General features: G+C 42.8%; 3 protein-coding genes across 3 annotated transcripts; 1 reads left to right on the top strand and 2 right to left on the bottom strand.

Annotated features, from left to right (window-relative positions):
• Nucleotides 1–905: 905 nt before the first annotated feature.
• Nucleotides 906–4,959, bottom strand: GTF2H3 (general transcription factor IIH subunit 3). The gene is made up of 13 exons (XM_039362681.1): nucleotides 4,852–4,959; nucleotides 4,115–4,194; nucleotides 3,853–3,959; nucleotides 3,483–3,628; nucleotides 3,331–3,393; nucleotides 2,922–2,951; nucleotides 2,784–2,812; nucleotides 2,625–2,699; nucleotides 2,456–2,509; nucleotides 2,162–2,230; nucleotides 1,801–1,936; nucleotides 1,668–1,704; nucleotides 906–1,238 (listed from the first exon to the last, which is right to left on the bottom strand). The coding sequence occupies exons 1-13, from the start codon at nucleotides 4,859–4,861 to the stop codon at nucleotides 1,169–1,171; spliced, it is 906 nt and encodes a 301-aa protein (XP_039218615.1). The 5' UTR covers nucleotides 4,862–4,959; the 3' UTR covers nucleotides 906–1,168.
• EIF2B1 (eukaryotic translation initiation factor 2B subunit alpha) lies at nucleotides 4,931–9,209 on the top strand. Its single transcript, XM_039362682.1, has 9 exons — nucleotides 4,931–5,067; nucleotides 5,599–5,700; nucleotides 5,988–6,124; nucleotides 6,509–6,625; nucleotides 6,976–7,088; nucleotides 7,486–7,554; nucleotides 7,917–7,992; nucleotides 8,560–8,685; nucleotides 8,859–9,209. Exons 1-9 carry the CDS (start codon nucleotides 5,055–5,057, stop codon nucleotides 9,012–9,014), a joined length of 909 nt encoding a protein of 302 aa, XP_039218616.1. The 5' UTR covers nucleotides 4,931–5,054; the 3' UTR covers nucleotides 9,015–9,209.
• Nucleotides 9,092–17,722, bottom strand: DDX55 (DEAD-box helicase 55). Its single transcript, XM_039362680.1, has 14 exons — nucleotides 16,811–17,722; nucleotides 15,859–15,909; nucleotides 15,679–15,765; nucleotides 15,383–15,474; nucleotides 15,237–15,299; nucleotides 14,821–14,970; nucleotides 14,294–14,483; nucleotides 13,356–13,438; nucleotides 13,084–13,215; nucleotides 12,693–12,785; nucleotides 12,383–12,497; nucleotides 11,766–11,934; nucleotides 10,813–11,105; nucleotides 9,092–9,829 (listed from the first exon to the last, which is right to left on the bottom strand). Exons 1-14 carry the CDS (start codon nucleotides 16,916–16,918, stop codon nucleotides 9,677–9,679), a joined length of 1,779 nt encoding a protein of 592 aa, XP_039218614.1. The 5' UTR covers nucleotides 16,919–17,722; the 3' UTR covers nucleotides 9,092–9,676.
• Between the last annotated feature and the right edge of the window lie 302 nt (nucleotides 17,723–18,024).

The following is an 18,024-nucleotide window of genomic DNA, read 5'->3' as shown; positions in this document are numbered from 1 at the left end:
GGCTGCGTGCTAGATCAGACACCACTTTCTTCACCACTGCAGGCCGAAGGTTTCCTACATCTTGTTCTCCTAAAGTAGCCCAAGTAAGTTTTGACTTTTAAATGATTACCGTTTAAAAGAAGTAAGGCTGGGCTCACGCATTGCACTCAGCCATTACCTTTCCTGTTGGTTTGGCATTGAATTGTGTTTGCCGCCAACTGTGGTTTGTAGTCCATGCTTTACCACTCAGAGAGCTGCATAAGCAGGTCGTATGATATTAACGGAAACTATGGAACAGAAGTAAGAGAGGCTGGGTTGATGTAATACACAAGATCCAAACTCAACAAGCTACACAGATAGTCCTTGATTTACAACTATTCCTTTAGCAGCTGCTCAGTCACAACAGCACTGAAAAAATTGACGCACAGCCATTCCTTGCTCTTACAACCGTTGCAGCCTCCCCATGATCAAAATTTTAGGCACTTAGCAATTGACATTTAAGACAGCTGCCGTGTCCTGGAGTCACATGATCACAATTTAAAAAAAAAAGTTTTGGAGGGAGGCGCACATTTGAGCACGGCCCATTCTATGTAATGTGCATTCAAGAAAACAGTGAACTCGGGAATCAGATTGTGTAAATTGTGGTCTTCTTAACCAACAGAGCGCCAGATGTTCTTCGCCAGATGTTCCACCAACCTACAGATACAATTCTCCACAAGGCAAGAATTTGCAGTCAAGAACCAAGACGTTGCCTGCCTCTCCTGGGCCACACGGAGCTGCCATGCAGAAGTGAATTAACATCTGAAATTGAAAACTAAACTCTATGTCAATCCACCACAATTTTAACTTAAATAAAAGGGGCTTTGTTTTGAATTAAGGTGTCAAGCCTTAAACCACTTTGATTCCTCTACCTATGATACCGGAAATGAGTTTTACATACCAACTTTATTTCCTTCTTCTCTGATTTCAGGCGTTAGTTTAAACCAGTGGCAGAAAGACTTTGATTTTGTAACACTTTAGTACAGAAATAGCGTCCTGGACAATGTATGCCCTGGCTTGAAACTTTTAGCCCTTTGTTGATCATTCCAAAATACATTTTGGTTTCTCGCGCTCCATTTTTTTAGTTTTATAGTTACAGTCTGGGAGACAGGACTTCCCACACAGAGGGCAAGGGAAATCCATAATGCAGCTACATTGCAACTTTCAATTTCTTTTTCTTAGGCTTCATGACAGCCGGCAGCGAAATCTTGAAAGCGGTTCTAGAATAAAATTGAACAGTAATTCAAAAATGGCTCTGCATAAGGACTTGATGCCTTCTGTCTGCCCCAACAAGCAATTAAAAAATCAGCATTTAGGAATTGCTAGGGTCAGACTATAACAATTGACCCAACTCAGCACATATTTGTTTATTTCTAGAACAAAACGTGAAATACACCCAACAAATTTCTGCAAAATAATATTGGGCAAATATTGGGCTGCTGGTGGGTATTGCAAGAAGGAAAGGAAGGGCAAGGTAGACATAAGGGATGATAAAAATCAAGAGACAAGAAACAATAGGAAAAATAGTGAATCGGGACAAAGATTTCTCCTAACACAGTTTATATAATTTTGTATCCATTCAGACGAACTTTGCTTTCATTTTGAAATGTGTTTGATCAATTACAAAAGGATTTCTCAAGGATACTTACTCACAAGTGGTACAGATTGGACTGAAGTTGCAGAATACTGTAAAAAAGATTTTAAAAATAAGAATAACACTTTCAGAACAGCTTTTAAGACCAGACAGACCAAGCCCAAGCCCGAGAAAGTCTAAACGCTTACTCGACAAACACACTGAGCAGACATAGCCAATTTCAATAAGATTCCTGTGGCAGAAGCAGGCAGCACGGTAATCCACGTGAACAGGCGGTGGGAGGATCAACTGGGATCTCTGATCTTGATCAGGCAGATAAACCCACTGCAATTTTTAAAAGGGATGCTATTAAGACAAAAATTTTGTAGGAGAAGAACCGTATTATAGACTATATGGTAGTCAAGCATCCAGAGCGATAGCCCCTTTTCTCACTGAAAAATTTGATTAAAAGGTATCAGCTTAAACCCTGACGTTAAAGGTTTGGTAGAATTTACCCAGATTTCTAAACCAAACAGGCTGAAGCAAAGTGGCTGGAAAAACAGAACTCACCAGCAAATACTGCAGAAGCGAAGGCTTGTATGGAATTTTCAAGTAGATCCCGCCAGTTATATCACATGCCTAGAAAGTAGGACAGCAGCAAACAACACCCTCACCAAAGACCAAAACTATATCTGGGGCTCACTGGTGGAGCTTCTGCTTCGCTTGCACCATTCCAGGGTGAAGGAGTAAACCCTGGGGACATTGAGGGGGAAGTGAAACTCTTACAGGAAGGACCATAAAGGAAAAAGTTCTGTTCATCCACAAGATCTAATAAATGAGGAAGAACAAAAACGAACATCGTACCTGCTGCAAAAGTCCCGAATCCGAGTCCAACACACAGGCATCAATTAAAATACTCTGAGGAGAAAAAAGGAGACAGAATTTAGGGACCTCTAAAGAGAAAGCACTATAGTATTAATGCAAGTAAGGTGCTGATGGAGCTACAGATCTTGTAGTAAATTCTGGTCATTACCCGTTTCTGGGCTGCAAAGATAACATTCATGAAGTTCATATATTGTAATGCGCTATCTTCAGCAGCTTTGATGACCTGGAAAAGAAATGGGAACTTCTTGATTTAGATGTCATACTTAGCAGGAGCTATTTGACTTCAAGATATGGAAGGAACCCTTACCAAAATCCTGGACTTTATTTCCTGGCTGGCTACATATTGAACAAGAGGTGGAAAAAACGGAAAAGAAACAGTTAGCGGAGCTTGGGTGAATGCTTTATAATAATAAGACTGACGTATAGATAACACCAGAGTACGTACTTTTAATCTCTCTTGTTACTCTGTGAATATCTGAAGCACAAGACATTCAGGAATCATTGGAATTGTATTTCAGCACATAAAAAAATATATAGTTATAACAGGAGGATTTGAACAGGTATACTTCATTAATGGACTGCCTGCCTTCATACAGGAATTAAGAACAGGCTGAAAAAGAATAAAAACAGTCCTGGATAAAATGGCAGGAATAAAATCAGCAGTTCTTCAAAGTCAGTACAATTTAAGAGAAGGTTGGAAAAGAAGATAAGCTCAGCCAGATGGTTGCTTAATGTCCTGAGACTCAACATGGGTATGTGTATGTACGTATGTATAATATATATATATATACAGAAATGCAAAGTCATTTTTGAGAAACATTTGACTTTTGTAAAAAAAAAAGAAAAAAGGATACAGCAAAGTGCTTTAGCGAGAGATCCAGCCAGCAAAGTTTCTGTCTGTTGCCCCTTTATTTCAGCTATGATCACAAAGAAATAAAAATTAAGTAGCATATAATAGAAATAAAAAATACCAAAGCTATACAATGAATCAGTTGGCTTCTCTTACTATTGGTCATCAGATCCTTTATCTCCTCTGCAATGGTTTCATTTATGGTGGATAATAATTCATATTTTCCATCTTTACTACCAGAAACATTTGATTCTCCAAAGAGATCGACAACTGCCCAGTGTTTTCCAGGATACAGGAAACGGCTGAGAGAAGAGAAAATAAAATTATGTTAACCATTTAGGAGTTCAATCACTCAAGCTATCACAAAATATCTATCATTTTCCATTTCATGAAAAAATATAACAAAAGATCCTTTACACCACAATTCATTTTTTTAAATCTCTTATACAATTCTTAACTAGGCACCAGGAGCTTATCTTCCAATTAAAACAGCCCCTGGGGCAACAATCAACAGGAGACAGAATACCTTTCTTGTATATGACTGGCTATCACAGCAAGTTTGTTGTTGCGGTTCATAAATAAGTGTGAGTTTCCCAACACCATGGTCGCATCGAGGCATTTTGATAATGTAAGCTGTGAGAAGGAGAAATATTATTTAAAACCCAGAAACTTCTAAATCAGAATCAAACATGCATAAAATTTCAAGCCATATTTATCCAAAAGAAAAACATTAGAAATAATATATATTTTTAAACAAACCTGAATAACTTATGCCAGTGATGCCTTACCTCTGAGCCCAACAAGGCTTGCTTGCCCCACCAAATAGGGTTAGTATCAACAACAATGACTAGGAGATTCACTTCCTCATCTAGAAAAGAAGATAAAGCACAGAATTCAGAAGGTGAGACTGTATCTGCCATCCATTCCTTCATTTTCTACAGAGTCAGACATCTCAAGCAGCTGCTGCGAATATCCAGAAGTTGAAAGCCACTATTCCCAACTCTGCTGGAGACTGGATGTTGTCCTCGACCAACCAGCAGCAAATGTCCTCCTGTTTTAACTAAAGCAGGGGTCTTCAAACTTGGCCCTTTTATGACTTGTGGACTTCCTCCCATAATTCCTCTTCCTGCTTTCCCCGTAACAACCACCCTGTGAGGTGGGCTGGGCTGAGAGAGGAGGACAGGCTCAAAGTCACCCAAGCTGCCTAAGACATGAAAGCATCTTGTGGCAGGGAGTTCCACCTGGCACGTGGGAATGAAAGGCCTTATTCCTTTATTCCCTAAGTGACGTTTGCATTGAAAGGAGACCTAGAGTTGGTGATGGCGGGGGGGGGGGACGGAAACGGGTGTAGTGGAAGGGTGTGAAACCACTCTGTACATGCTCAGAGGCAGCCAATACTTGAGAATAAAACCCAGTCTCTCCAACCAAGGAATTCAGAGGCCTGAGACTCGCCTCGGAGTCAGAAAAGGCGGAGGAATTCCACCCAACCCCGAATTTAAATCGATAATTCGGAGCCCAAACTCACCCGCGCTCATAGCGGCGCAGTCCGGTCGCCTGAGAGTGACGTCACGAGCGCTCTGGCGCACCCTTTTTGGCGTGCCCCGCTCGTGTTGTTCTTGCGGCTGGCAGCGAGTGCAAGTGGGAAAGGCTTCCGGTAGGACCCCGCGGCGCCGCGCCGAGGGTTCCGGGGAGGCGTCCTGGTCGCCCGAAGCATTTTTTTTCTCCACCATGAACGAGACGGGTGAGCGGAGGGGCGAAGGGGGAGCCCCAAAACGGGCACCGTTTTTGAAGTCTGGTTTGGAACTGGATCCTTTCTGGCGCGCCTGGGGGAGACGGGTGTTTCTCGCGCCGGGAACGGGAGAAAAGAGGGAGGGAAGCTAAATGGCTGCAGAGGACAACAGAAACCGAAGCTGGAAGTTAAACAGGTCGAGCCTTGACAGGTGGAAATATCAGGTTTCCTGCCCTGTGAGGTCTCTGCTAGTCTGGCGGGCGTTGTGGGAAGAGTTTCCTTTCCGATCAGAAATCTCTTGCCATCACGTTTCTTTAGTATTGCAAAATCCATGTCAATTCCTAATTATTTTGAATTATTTATCTTTATAGAGTCTGTCTGTCTATCTATCTATCTATCCGAGAGGGTATGGAATAAATGCAAAATATTCCATTTGGAAGAGTCACAAATGCAGAATATTATAGTCTGTAAAATGCGAAATGAGCACTTTTGTAAGTTTCAGGGTTTCTAAATTAATTTATTTTTTGTGTTCCACCTCTGCAGAGCTAGTCGATGCTTTTAACACCCAGATGAGACAGGATCCAGATGTTGCCTCTGCAGTGGCTGCCATCCGGGTCTTATTGGAATTCTTGAAGAGGGACAAAGGCACGTAATGTCTTGGCGTTGCACCAACTGAGCAGCCAGCAGAAATTAAATCACAGGCTGGTGGAATTAAGCCTGGAATTTACTTACAAATCTCAGGGTGATTTGCAGCAGAGCTGCCCGTTATAAAATAAGTAGTAGTAGATAATACAAAGAGTTCACATTCTAAGATACTTTATCATAAGGCTTCCCTGTTTCCTGCCTTAATTTTTATTTTATACTCTCAAGATGAAGTCTGTAAAAACTGAAGCCCATGCAGCAGCATTTTTTTATCCTTTTTATTCCCTCAGGTGAGACCATCCAAGGACTGAGAGCCAATCTAAAACAGGCTATAGAAACACTCTCTAGCGTCGACTCCTCGGTGGCCATTTCATCTGGAGGAGAACTTTTTCTAAGATTCATCAGTCTCACTTCTTTAGAAAACCCGGTGAGTTTTAACTCAGCTCTTTAATGTAAATATCGGCCACTCAGCTTCCAAATTTTACGTTTTAAAGAATACTGAATGTGGCTATAAAGAACAGTAGAACTTACTCCAACGCAATCCTGAGTAATTTAGAAACCATCCAAAACGTCAGGGATTGATCTTGGTGAATCTAAATGTTGAAGGGCTCCTGAGCTTGTACAGAAAGCTTTTGTTTTTACATGTTATAATGCAGAGTAAGTTTCTAGGCATTTGGGATGAGGGATAAGAGGATGCGTGAATCCATACGCTGGGTAAAGATGCTACTCATGGTATCCAAGATATGTTTTGACTTGTTTCTTTAATCTTCTGTATCATTCTTTCAACTTCGCTGCTTTCCGTTTTTCCCAGGACTATTCCAAATGCAAAGAAATCATGATCGAAAGAGGGGAGGTTTTTCTTAAGCGAATCTCTCTTTCCAGGAAGAAAATTGCCACGCTTTGTCACACGTTTGTGAAAGATGGTGGCGTAAGTAACAGTTACATTTATTATAATCATAGCTTGTTTTCTTCCTGCATGCTCTTCAATAATACAAAAAAGAAATCCAGTGTGTCTTGGACCATCAATCTTTTTTTTTAATCTGTCATGTTATTTGTTTACCAAAACTGTGGAGGGATGATTTTTTTGAAGGCGGCTACAAAAATATACTGGAATAAATACCTGTTATTTAGCAAGACAGTGCTGTGGGATGTAATATTTTAACTCTTCTACTTATATTTCTCCGACTTGTCCCATTGAATGAGAGGAGAGGCTTTGCCCTCATCAGAGAGAGGCTGATGCTGTAAACTGAAAAAACAATATTTGGATTGTCTTTCCAGATAATATTGACACACGCTTACTCAAAAGTGGTACTTCGAGTGTTAGCAGCAGCTATACAGGCCAAGAAACGTTTTAGCGTCTATGTCACAGAATCACAGCCGGATCGAGCAGGGCAAGTAAAGCGAAAACATTTTCCTCTGTTGCTAGAAAATGTAGAAATGTTTTCTTTCTCTTGGTGATGTTATGAACAAGCTTGTTTTCAATTTAAGGTGCAATACCTTAATAGGGACATTTATGTTGGGGTGATTTTGTGGGTGAACCCTTGGCCTCTGATATTTGAACAGTCTGCCAGGTCGATGGCTTTCCTTCTGTGAAATGAATAAAAGGTGTTTTAAAAATAGGGTCTTAAGACAAAGGGTCTTTCCATTTCAAACGTGTTTAATCAACCGTTCTGTTCAATTAAAAAAAATATGTTTTTTTTTCCCGGAAGGTAATATAGTATAGGATCAAGGTGTACTGTTTCTTATTAAACTGACAGGTTTAATACACGTGCTTTAACATTAACACAGGCAGAAGATGGCAGAAGCCCTCAAGAATCTTGGAATTCCTGCCACCATAATTCTAGATGCTGCTGTTGGGTAAGTCTAGTGGGTTAATATTGCTACTTTCAAAGCACTTTTGAATGGTGGAGTTCCAAAGCAAAATGAGATAAAAGCATTTAGAGAGAATATTGATTGGGGGATTTATAACATAAGAGCGATGTAGTTCACTCACAGGAAAAACGGCCTGGCTCACACAGAGCAATTGTGTCTGCCAAAATGCACTGCAACAAAACCAACGCGTTATTATAATACTGGAGGTGGTTGTGCAGAATACATTTCATGTGCAAGTACAGCCGTAACAGTTTGGCCGTTATGGTCGTGACAGTTGTAAAGCATCCTTCCCAAAGGAGCTGGACAAAAAACCGTAAGACCAGCCGTGTTTTTGTTTCTCTTCATAGATACATCATGGAAAGGATAGATTTGGTGATTGTGGGGGCTGAAGGAGTGGTCGAAAACGGAGGGATCATCAACAAGGTGAAGAGTGTTTGTAAATTATGCGGTCACTCCCAAATGATTCACGTGGGTCCCTTTGTCTCTCGTTTGGGCTTAATTAGCACAGATTTTCAGCCTCTGAGGATGAAGGCGGCCCCGATGATAGCTTCCTTAAAAGCCCTTGCAATTCATCCTTCCTTCCTTGTCTGAAAAGGGTTTATTTATTTAATTTGTATCTTGCCTTTTATTATTCTTACAAATAACTCTCCAGCAGATCTTCCTTCTCCACTTTTTCCCACAACAATCTTGTGAGAAGGGTTGAGTTGAGAGAGAGACTGGCCCAAAGTCACCCAGCTGGCTTTCATGCCTAAGGTGGGACTAGAACTCACCGTCTCCTGGTGATGAGCCCAAAGTCATCCGGCTAGCTTTCAAGCCTAAGGCGGGACTAGAACTCACCATCTCCTGGTGATGGGTCCAAGTTCATCCAGCTGCCTTTCATGTCTAAGGCGGGACTAGAACTCCCACCTTCCACTTCTGAAATTGCTGCTTTTTATGTATGTCCTAACCACCACACCTCTTCCCCTGCCCCGTGCCTGACGTCTCCTTCAGATTGGGACCAACCAAATGGCCGTCTGTGCCAAAGCGCAGAACAAACCTTTTTATGTGGTCGCCGAGAGTTTCAAGTTCGTAAGGCTCTTCCCTTTGAACCAGCAGGACGTCCCGGATAAATTTAAGGTAAGGGGAAAAAGTCTGCTTCCTGGATGGAGCAGAACCTGTAGCTGGCTGGAAAAGTGGACCTTTTCGCCATCTCAAAATTGGCACAGGAGGGTGGGGGTCAGCTCAAGAACCTCATTGAAGCTGCCTCTTTCCATAAGGGTAACCCAGGCCTTTTCTTTCGTTCCTCTCAGTACAAAGCAGACACCTTGAAGACCCAAAAGGCCCTTGCGGTTGAGCATCCTTGGATCGATTACACCTCCCCGTCTCTGATCACGCTGCTGTTTACGGATCTCGGGGTCTTGACCCCTTCGGCTGTGAGCGACGAACTGATTAAACTCTACTTGTAAAGGGCCGCTCTGAACCTGTGGATTGCAAGCAGTAAAAATGCAAAATAAGCAGGGAACTTTTTCCTGATCATTTTGCCCCCTTTGTTTTGTGGATTTTTATTTTTTAAAAAAAATTCATTTGTACAAAAAAAAAGAAAAAAGCTCACTGTGCCGACCGTAAAGTAAATTATTGGAATAAATTCGCCCGAAGAAAAACCAAGGTTTCATCATATATTTTCTGCTCCACCTGCTGACTTGAGATATGCTGCAGTAGCACGTAGCTCAAAATGTATCCTCCAAAAAGTTAAGATGGCGGCAAAGTCAAGGGTTGGATCCATTTAATTTACATGCAGGTAAAAAAAAAAATAGGTCCCTCTCTGAGAAACATTCTTGCTTAGGTTTCATTGCTTTTTAGACCTGCATGTTTTAACGGCAGAGGCTAAATAATGTCTCTAAGTCATTGGCTTCCATTGAAAGCAGACAATAACTGAATTAGACAGGCTGATCCTTCGATTCTTTCTGCAGAGTTGGCTTGCAAGTCCTCCAGTGGGAAGAAAAGGGGGAGCAGCTTGGTGAACCCTAATTTTGCATGGAGAAATCCGGAAAGTGAAGGAATTCAGTACTGCTCGCAAAAGAGTCCGTATTAGTGAGACGAGAAACGCTCAGATTTTCACTTCATCTTTTTATCCTTCTGAGTCTGAGCCACTTCCTCCTTCCCTACTGCCCAGCAGCGTCTTCTCAAACTCCTTCTCGCTGATTTTACCCCTTTTGAGCTTTTTCAAAAGCCGGGTGTCATTCAGAAGCTCCTCCATATCTTCGTTGTCGGGGTCAGAACCCTGGAGAAAGGTTTTTAAAAACAGAAAACAAGGCTTAAAATCAGAAAGGCTTGTCATGAGTTTTGCTTTCCTTAAAAGTGCAGGTAGCTTTTGCTGCTGCTGCTCCTAATAGTTCTTTGGGCCTCCCTTTCCGCCTGTTCTGACAGTCCATCAATACTGGAGGGCAAAAAATATCTTAAGCCATTGTTTCAGGGGGGTTACTGGTTTTGTGTCTGGAGTCATTTCAGCATGGTTTACAAACTGACTGGAGTTAATTGCCAATAGGAGAGAATTTTTTGTAGCTCCAGGTTGAACTATGGGGTCCTTGGTGCTCTCTGAGCTGGACCGTTCTCTTAGAGACCTTTCATGACCCAACTAGGCAACATCATCAGTACTACTAGGGAGTGGGGTTTATGGCAAGGAGAAGGACTGTGAGGTCCTTGGTGCTCTCCGAGCTTGGTGGTTTTCTTGCAGACATTTCGTGACCCAGCTAGTTAACATCATCAGTGCTGGAAGGGAGCGGGGTTTGATCTTGGTTTATATACTAGTGGCTTGTCCTGCCAAGGTTGTGGGAATAGTCTTGGTGGTTCCTTGATTAAGGCTGTGGTTTACTGTTTGATGGTTTGTCTGAATTGGTAATTAATTAATGATATTCTTCAGCCAAAACTCAATGAATTGGCTTAATGTGATGTCCCAGTCCCCTGAGTCAATAAAAATGGGGGTTCCTCCTGCTCTAGCTCCCCTACCTTGCCCTCTAAGACAGAGGTCCCCAACCTTTGGGGCACCAGGGACCGGTTCCGTGGAGAGAGGTTTTTCCACAGACCGGAGCATGTGTGGTTTTGTGTGCCGCCTGCATCCCGTGGATGCGGCTTTGCTTGTTTGTGCAGATCGGTTGCTGGCATGCTGTGGCCTGGTACTAGTCCACGGACCGGGGGTTGGGTACCCCTGCTCTAAGACATTTTAGCTCACTTGCAGGAAACAAAGAACTTCCTGCCCAAACTCACCTCCTCCCTTTTCCTTTTTGCCATCAATTTCCTCTTCTTCTCCTTCTTTGCTTTCTGCTTGGACCAAGCTTGATTTCGGGGCGTCTTCCTCCCCACTCTGCGGACTGGACCCTCTTCCTTCCACTGCTCCAACAGCTTCTGCCTCTGTCTTTCCCTGTTCTTGTCTTTGAACGCGATCGAGTCCGTGTCAATATCAACGGGGGCAAAGCCCGAGAGGTCCTTGCCTCTCAGCTCCGGCATCTTTGGCATCCTCAAGAGGGCAAAACCTCGGGCTAGGCTGGCAAAGTCCAGATCTGTTAAAAAAGGGACACAGACTGGTGAGTCTCGGCACCTGAACCCAAAGCAGAGACCCGGGGCCATTTCAGATGCCCTAATGAAGCAGCTGGTGACGGCTGAAAGCTACAAACAATTTGAGCGCAACATAGAAGAGACCACAGTGGGGGGCTAGGTAGCCAGGCCAAGTGAGCTTTCCCCAGTCATTGGAGAGGAGCAATTAGAAGGGGTTTTTTTTTTTGTTTCTAACTTTTTTTGTTTGTGTGCCTCAGTTTGACCTGGTAGAAAACCATGTTGTGGAAGTGACAGGAGAACAGAAGAGAATTCTTGGCTATAAGCTCCAGGAAAATGTTTAGGGATCTTACCTAGTATTGGGTATGGAATCTCTCTCTTTCTCAACACACGCGCGCGCGCGCACACACACACACAGAGTTAAGAGATCATCAGACATTGAAAAGGACAAATAGCAAGACATGTTTTTTTATATATAATCAAGAAAACAGGCCAACAAAACAGGAGTGGCCGAAACCAACATGAAGGGCCAGAGAAAGTCATTTAAGAACTGGAATGGCTTAGAAATATATTGGAAATGCTAATAGGCAGGTTATCCTATGTGGTGTAAAAAAACAACTCAAAAATAATAGGAAGAAATGGACCGTGTTTTAAATAAACAAACTTACCTTTTATTCGGAAGATCAGGTTGCACTCGTGTTTTGCATAGGCTTGGACGCAGGACACGAAGGCCTTCATCCCTTTTTCGTACATGGCTCTGTCAGCCAGGCTCAGCGACTTCAGCTTAGGTAGGAGATCCGTGACGTTCCTCTGCGGTTTCAGTTCCTCCATGGGGCACTAATTGAAGATTTTGTTTTTAGCTAATTCAAAACTCTCACCAGGAGACGGCAAATTCTAATCCTGTCTTAGGCATGAAAGCCAGCTGCATGGCTTTGGACCAGTCACCTCGCAGTCAAACCCACCTGACAGGGTTGTTGTGAGGAAAAAGAAGTATGTTTGCATGCTATTTATAAAGTAATAAAGGCAGGATAAAAATCTAATGAACAGATTCTGTTTTTATTATTATTTCTATGAGACTATGAACAGGGCCCGCCTTGCCTCTTTAGAAAAAAAAAAGCCATTTCATTAGACATGAATAATAACAATACTAAATGACACGTACCATCTATCATTCATTCATTCGTTTCCAATATTCAGATTTTCCCTATCCTCAAGCCGATTCGCTCTTTACTAGTTTTGGATCAAAACAGAAAAGAGAGAGAGAGACACACACAGACACCCTCACCTTTTGGTTAATGGCTAGGAAACTGATGTAAGCTTCTTCCATAGGAAGCAAGAAGACAAGCGCGCTGCCCAGATGGCCGATACGGGCGGTGCGGCCACAGCGATGCACAAAAGCGCTGCAGAAAAACGAGAGAAAACGTGCAATTAGGCAAGGAGAAGCTTTTAAGCGGTTCATGCTCTGTTTAAATAAGAAGGGAATCTTCCTCATTGAAATAGGTTACCACTGAGCAGTAAGATAGTCCTGCTGTTCTTTTGTGGCAGCACTAGCCTGCTGCCCTGTGCTGCTTTTACAAAGAGGGGAAAGGGGCTACCTTGCACTGCTCGGTGGGTCATACTGCAAAACCCAGTTCACCTCCGGGATGTCTATGCCACGGGCCATCACATCGGTACAAACCAGGATGCCGCTGGGACATTGAGAAGGAAGACAAAATGTTTAAAGGGGAAGGAGACCAAGGTTACAGCCGTTAACGTTGCTTAATTTTTTTTTTTTTGAAGCACAACAGGATTTTGCATTAAACTAGCCATAATAATTACCATTACATTTCATTTATCCCGTCTTGATTACATTATAATTAGCTCAAGGTGGCAAACATACTTAATACACCTTCCCGCCCCCAATGCATCCCGCCCAATGCACACCGATACATTCGCTCTCTTCTTGCGACTGGCAGCTTTGGCCATTGCAAAAAAAGGTTTCTCTACCTTGGAAGTTTCCGGAACTCTGTAAAGATCCTATTCCTCTTGTGTTTCATCTTTCCATGGATGCACATAATTTTCACATTCTTAATCAAAGACTCCAAAGCCTTCCCATAATATTCCACACAAGCACAGGTACTAAAATTGGAAACAAAGAGCTAGGTTAAAAAAAAAAATAATAAGCATTTTTAATTCTATGTAGCCTATATAAGCCGCAATCTGAGGAACAGGAAAAATATCCAGGCTAAGCCTCCATCACAACATCCCTTTTATCCTACCTGAAAAAGACAAGATGCTTTTCTGGTTTGTGTTGACGAAGGAAGTGAACCAGCTGGTTAAATTTCTCATCCGCCTTGCAGGTCTAAATGTATAAAGTCAGGTACAATTTAGCCCATAGTATTAATAGAAAGAGAGGCAGAACATAACCATTTATTGAATATCTCCTCAAAATCCTTTAAAGGGTAAGTCTTTTTTTCCATTCAGCTCTCAAAACAAAAAGGCATTTAATTCTTCTCCCCTCCTCCCAGTAGATTACATGCTTTTCAGAGCTAAGATCTACTGTATAAATTGAGATTCAGGCACTTATTTGTTTCTTGGTTCATTAAATTTATTTGCCCCCATCTCGCCATGGGGCTGCTCTTGACAGCGTGCAACAGTAAAAAGGAAGACATGAAAAGAGAATAAACAGAAGTAAAACAATAGATCAATAAAATAAACGATGAAATAAAACACAACAAGAATATAGCCCTCAACTTACAACAGTTCGTTCAGTGACCGTTTGAAGCTACAGCAACACTGAAAAAAGTGATTTATGACCATTTTTCACACTTATGACTGTTGCAGAATCCCCAAAACCATGTGATCAAAATTCAGACGCTCGGCAACGGACTCATATTTATGATGGTGGCAGTGTCACGTGATCACATTTTACAACTTTCTGAGAATAAAAGTCAGTGAGGAAGCCAGATTCACTTAACAACCGTGTTATTAACAGCGACAGCAATTCACTAAACTACTCTGGCAAGAAATGAGGCAAAATTCACTTAACAAATGGCTCACTTAGAAACAGAAATTTTGGCTCCAGTGTGGTCGTAACTTGAGGGCTACCTGTACATCAATATGATCAACGAAAAGTATCTTGCCCGACATCAGGATCAAAGAGATCTGGCGCCATTCCCCCCTTAAAAGCCACTCCGGAAAAGAGAATTGGCCTCACCATGTAATAATTCTGGAGCCGAGTGGGAGTCTTCTGGGTGTTACTTGCTGCCATTCCCTTCTCCTTCACTGAGATACGGACGGGGTTTCGGAGTCCTGCTCTCACTAAGTTCTCCACTTCCTGGGTCTGAGTTGCAGAGAAGAGACCTGTCCGTCTCTGCTTGGGCAGTATATCCAGGATAGTGTTCAAACTGCAGGCAAATACAATTCACGGTGTCAGAAGCACTCTGTTCGCACAAAGGCTAAAGGCCAGATCCCCTAGGCCAAAGGTTTTCACATTTTCTCAAGCTGCAGAAGTTGTGAGTTAAAGAAATAAAAGTATTCCTAAATCCATTATCGGGACACAAAGCTCCAATGATTTTTTCACCTATCCCAGGGAAGGCAGTCTCAAACATCAAGCCCCAGACAGTTCAGCAGCGGTTGCAAAATATAATCCACGGAAGCTGCAGCAAGGCAACTTTGAGGAAGGAAGATCAAATCGATCGACCCAGTTTATAATGATGAAAACAAACAAATATAGGAGTTTACCTGGCTTCGAACCCCATGTCCAGCAGTCGATCTGCTTCATCCAAGACCAAAATATCAAGAGATTTTACAGCCTTGGCCAAATCCAGCCCCTCGGATTTCCTCCTGAACATGTCCTCCAAACGACCTGGGGTGGCCACCAAGATGTTTCCGCTGTTCAGGACAGAAAAAGAACACCCTGCAGGTTGAGAAGGGTACTTGGAACAGCTTACATCCTACGACAATATCTTTAATACCTTCAAACCACAATATCTGTCTGTCTGACTATTCTAGATCCTTGGGAAGGACTAAATAGGGGGATAATAAGTCTATTAACTCCTGGCTCACTGTGCAAGCAATAATAAATTAATTTCCTGCCTGACTCCCAGTGACTCTGGATGGCAACAGTCTTACAGTCGTGACTCCAGCATTTAACTCACCCTCGTTCTTTGAATCTTTCTACATCTTCCATGGGATTTTTCCCACCAATCAAAAGGCACTGACTGGAAAAAAAAAAGAAGCAATATCTTAATAAAAACAAACAAACTAGGCCACCCTGCTTTCCTAACCACCAGATGTGACTTACCTAAACTGTGGGTAATATTTAATGAAATGGGAGATCACCTCATCTATTTGGATAGCAAGCTCTCTGGTGGGAGTGATGATAAGCGCGCCAATCTAAAATGGCAAGCGACAAAAACAGAATTATCATCAATAGAGCTTCTGCTGCCCCTAACCTATATTAGCAAGACGTTACTCTGCCTGTCACAAAATGTATACCCAAAAACAATACTCAATATTTCTTAAGTAGCAACAGAATGGCAGTTAGAAAAGTTGGATTCCCAATTATCCTGCTAGATCTTAAAACAGAAATGAACTCACCTGCATTTTTTTAAGCTTTTCCTCACGCCGGAGAAGTATTTCTATGATGGGAATGACAAATGCTAGCGTTTTTCCACTGCCGGTTACCTGAGACAACGAAAAATAGAAATATCCAAGAGGTTCCTGAATGGCTCAAAGAAGAAAATCATGGCTAAAACAATTTTTTAAAAATTTACTCACTGCTTCAGCTGCCACATCTTTATTGGTCATAAATAAAGGGATGGTTGCACTCTGTTGAAGAAGCAAGAGGAAAGATTATGAGGGACCATAAATGCTTTTGAGAGAAATGCATCAGAGGAATGATGTGAAAAAGGAGGTTTCTAGTTTTTCTCTAAAAGGATCAAGCATAGAAAGAGCCCAAAGGCTTGGCCAAACCACATCAGGATGAATTGAACCAAGGCTTCTATCTGAAAATACCCCTGGAGATTTTTTATATCCTTCTTGAACTGGATATAAATGTCAGATTCTGGCTATTTTTATTTTAGATTTTAACTGAAATTGTTTATTTTGTTTTTTTCAGCTCTAGTACAGCAGCCGGAACTGTAATGCTCAAGTTGGGTGGACGCATATACCCTTCAAATAAATCAGTGTTTCTCAACTTTAGCAAATCAAAGATGGATGACTTCAACTCCCATAATTCCCCACCTAGCATGTATGGACTTCTACTTCCAGAATTCCCCATGCTGGCTGGGCAATTCTGGCAGTTGGTTCAAATAACAAGATTTTATTCGTTCATTCAATCAATCAATTTCCATGGCGGCCCAATTCAACATGTGACTTTTGGCGGCTTACCTAAAATCTAAAATGTTTAAACAATTAAAATATTTTGAAAGACCTTAAAACAATAAAAGCATCCACAAAGATGATTATTTGTGCTCTTTTTTAGGATTTATGTTTGTTTATGTTTTGTTGAATTTATTGTACTACAGGTTGCATGGAAGAGCTTGGGTGGCTTTCCCGCTTAACCCAAATAGGCAGCAGACCCTCAGCCTTTTGTAAGGCCGTCTTTCTCCTCCTCCTCCTCCAAGCGGGCCGGCATCCAATCCCATCCGCACGCGGGTTGGGAACGATGGGAGCTGGAGTCCCGCCTGGGGGGGGGAGCGGAAAGGGCCAGGGCGGCCCCGCTGCCTACCTGCACGGGCGTCATGTGAGAGAAGCACAGTTCCCGCAAGGCCTGCAGGACGCCCGGGCTGAGCTTCACGGGCAGCGATTCCCACGTCCCTTCGGTCACTTGCTCCATCTTGCGCCCTCCCACCCCGGATTTCTTTGCCGGAAATCCTGTCCGACCTCATGGAAGTCCCCCGCACGGCGCGCGTCCTCACTTCCGAGCTCCGACCGGGAAACACGGCCGGAGTGAATTGGGTTCCGCGCCTGCGCACTTCCCTCCTGATGGAGCGGTAGGCTGAGAAGAATGCAAAAAAGCAGAGTTGGAAGGGACCCGGAAGGTCTTCTAGTCAACCCTCTGCTCCAGCAGGAAGGCCTCTACCAATCTCTTCTTGAAAACCTCCAGGGATGGACACCCCAAAGGTGCTTTTTCAAGAATCTCCAGCGATGGAGCACCTGCAACCTCTGGACTGGAGGATCAGTCTTTCCTGCACTTTGGCAGAGCTGTTCTACTTTTCTCCACCTTGTCAGAAAACTAGGGAGTTTGGGAGCATCTGCCCAGGGTCTTGGGGTGCAGGGGAAGACTTCTCAGCCCCTCAAAGAAAGGCCAAATATTGCAGTCAAACGCTCTAAGGAATTACTGGGGCAGCTCTTCCTTTATCATGGAAAAATACAGAGTCAAGATTTGTCACAAAAGATTTAATTCTGGGAAGGAAGACCTTTGAAGAGTTTTTCTGTGGGTACATATCCCTAAAATTATGCTGGCCCCCTCTCAACTGATGCCCTTTGCATGAGGTGAGGTGTGAATTCTGTGGGGTGCACTTGTTTAAATACTAAATTAATGAGCTCCATTGATTTCTAATGGTGTCTTCAATTTACGCTTTCTGTTAAAGCCATCCATTTCCACATCATACAATCCTCCAGATCAGTGGTTCTCAACCTTTTTAATGCCACGACCCCCAACCCCCAATAAGTCGAGGACTACTTAATCGGTCATAAGTCGAGGACTATTCAACTGATGTAGCACCGTTTGCAGAATGGGACTTTTGGCGGGCTCAGCAGGGCAGAGACAGCCTGGACAATTCGTATTGGCTTTTGAAAGCCAATAGAATTAGACTCTATTCAAGAGAGTCTATTCTGTTGGCTTTCAAAAGCCAATAGAATAAAAGAGAGTATAACAGCTAAGGAAAAGGGGGAAAAATGGTGGACTGCGTTGTTTGGCGACCCCCGTGAAATGGTCGT

The sequence above is a fragment of the Crotalus tigris genome, unplaced genomic scaffold, assembly GCF_016545835.1.
Source record: "Crotalus tigris isolate CLP2741 ecotype Arizona unplaced genomic scaffold, ASM1654583v1 scf7180000019478.12717781048:2074007, whole genome shotgun sequence".
Classification (NCBI taxonomy): Eukaryota; Metazoa; Chordata; class Lepidosauria; order Squamata; family Viperidae; genus Crotalus; species Crotalus tigris.
The sequence above is the reverse complement of the archived record's forward strand: the minus strand, read 5'-3'. Positions and strand labels throughout refer to the sequence as shown.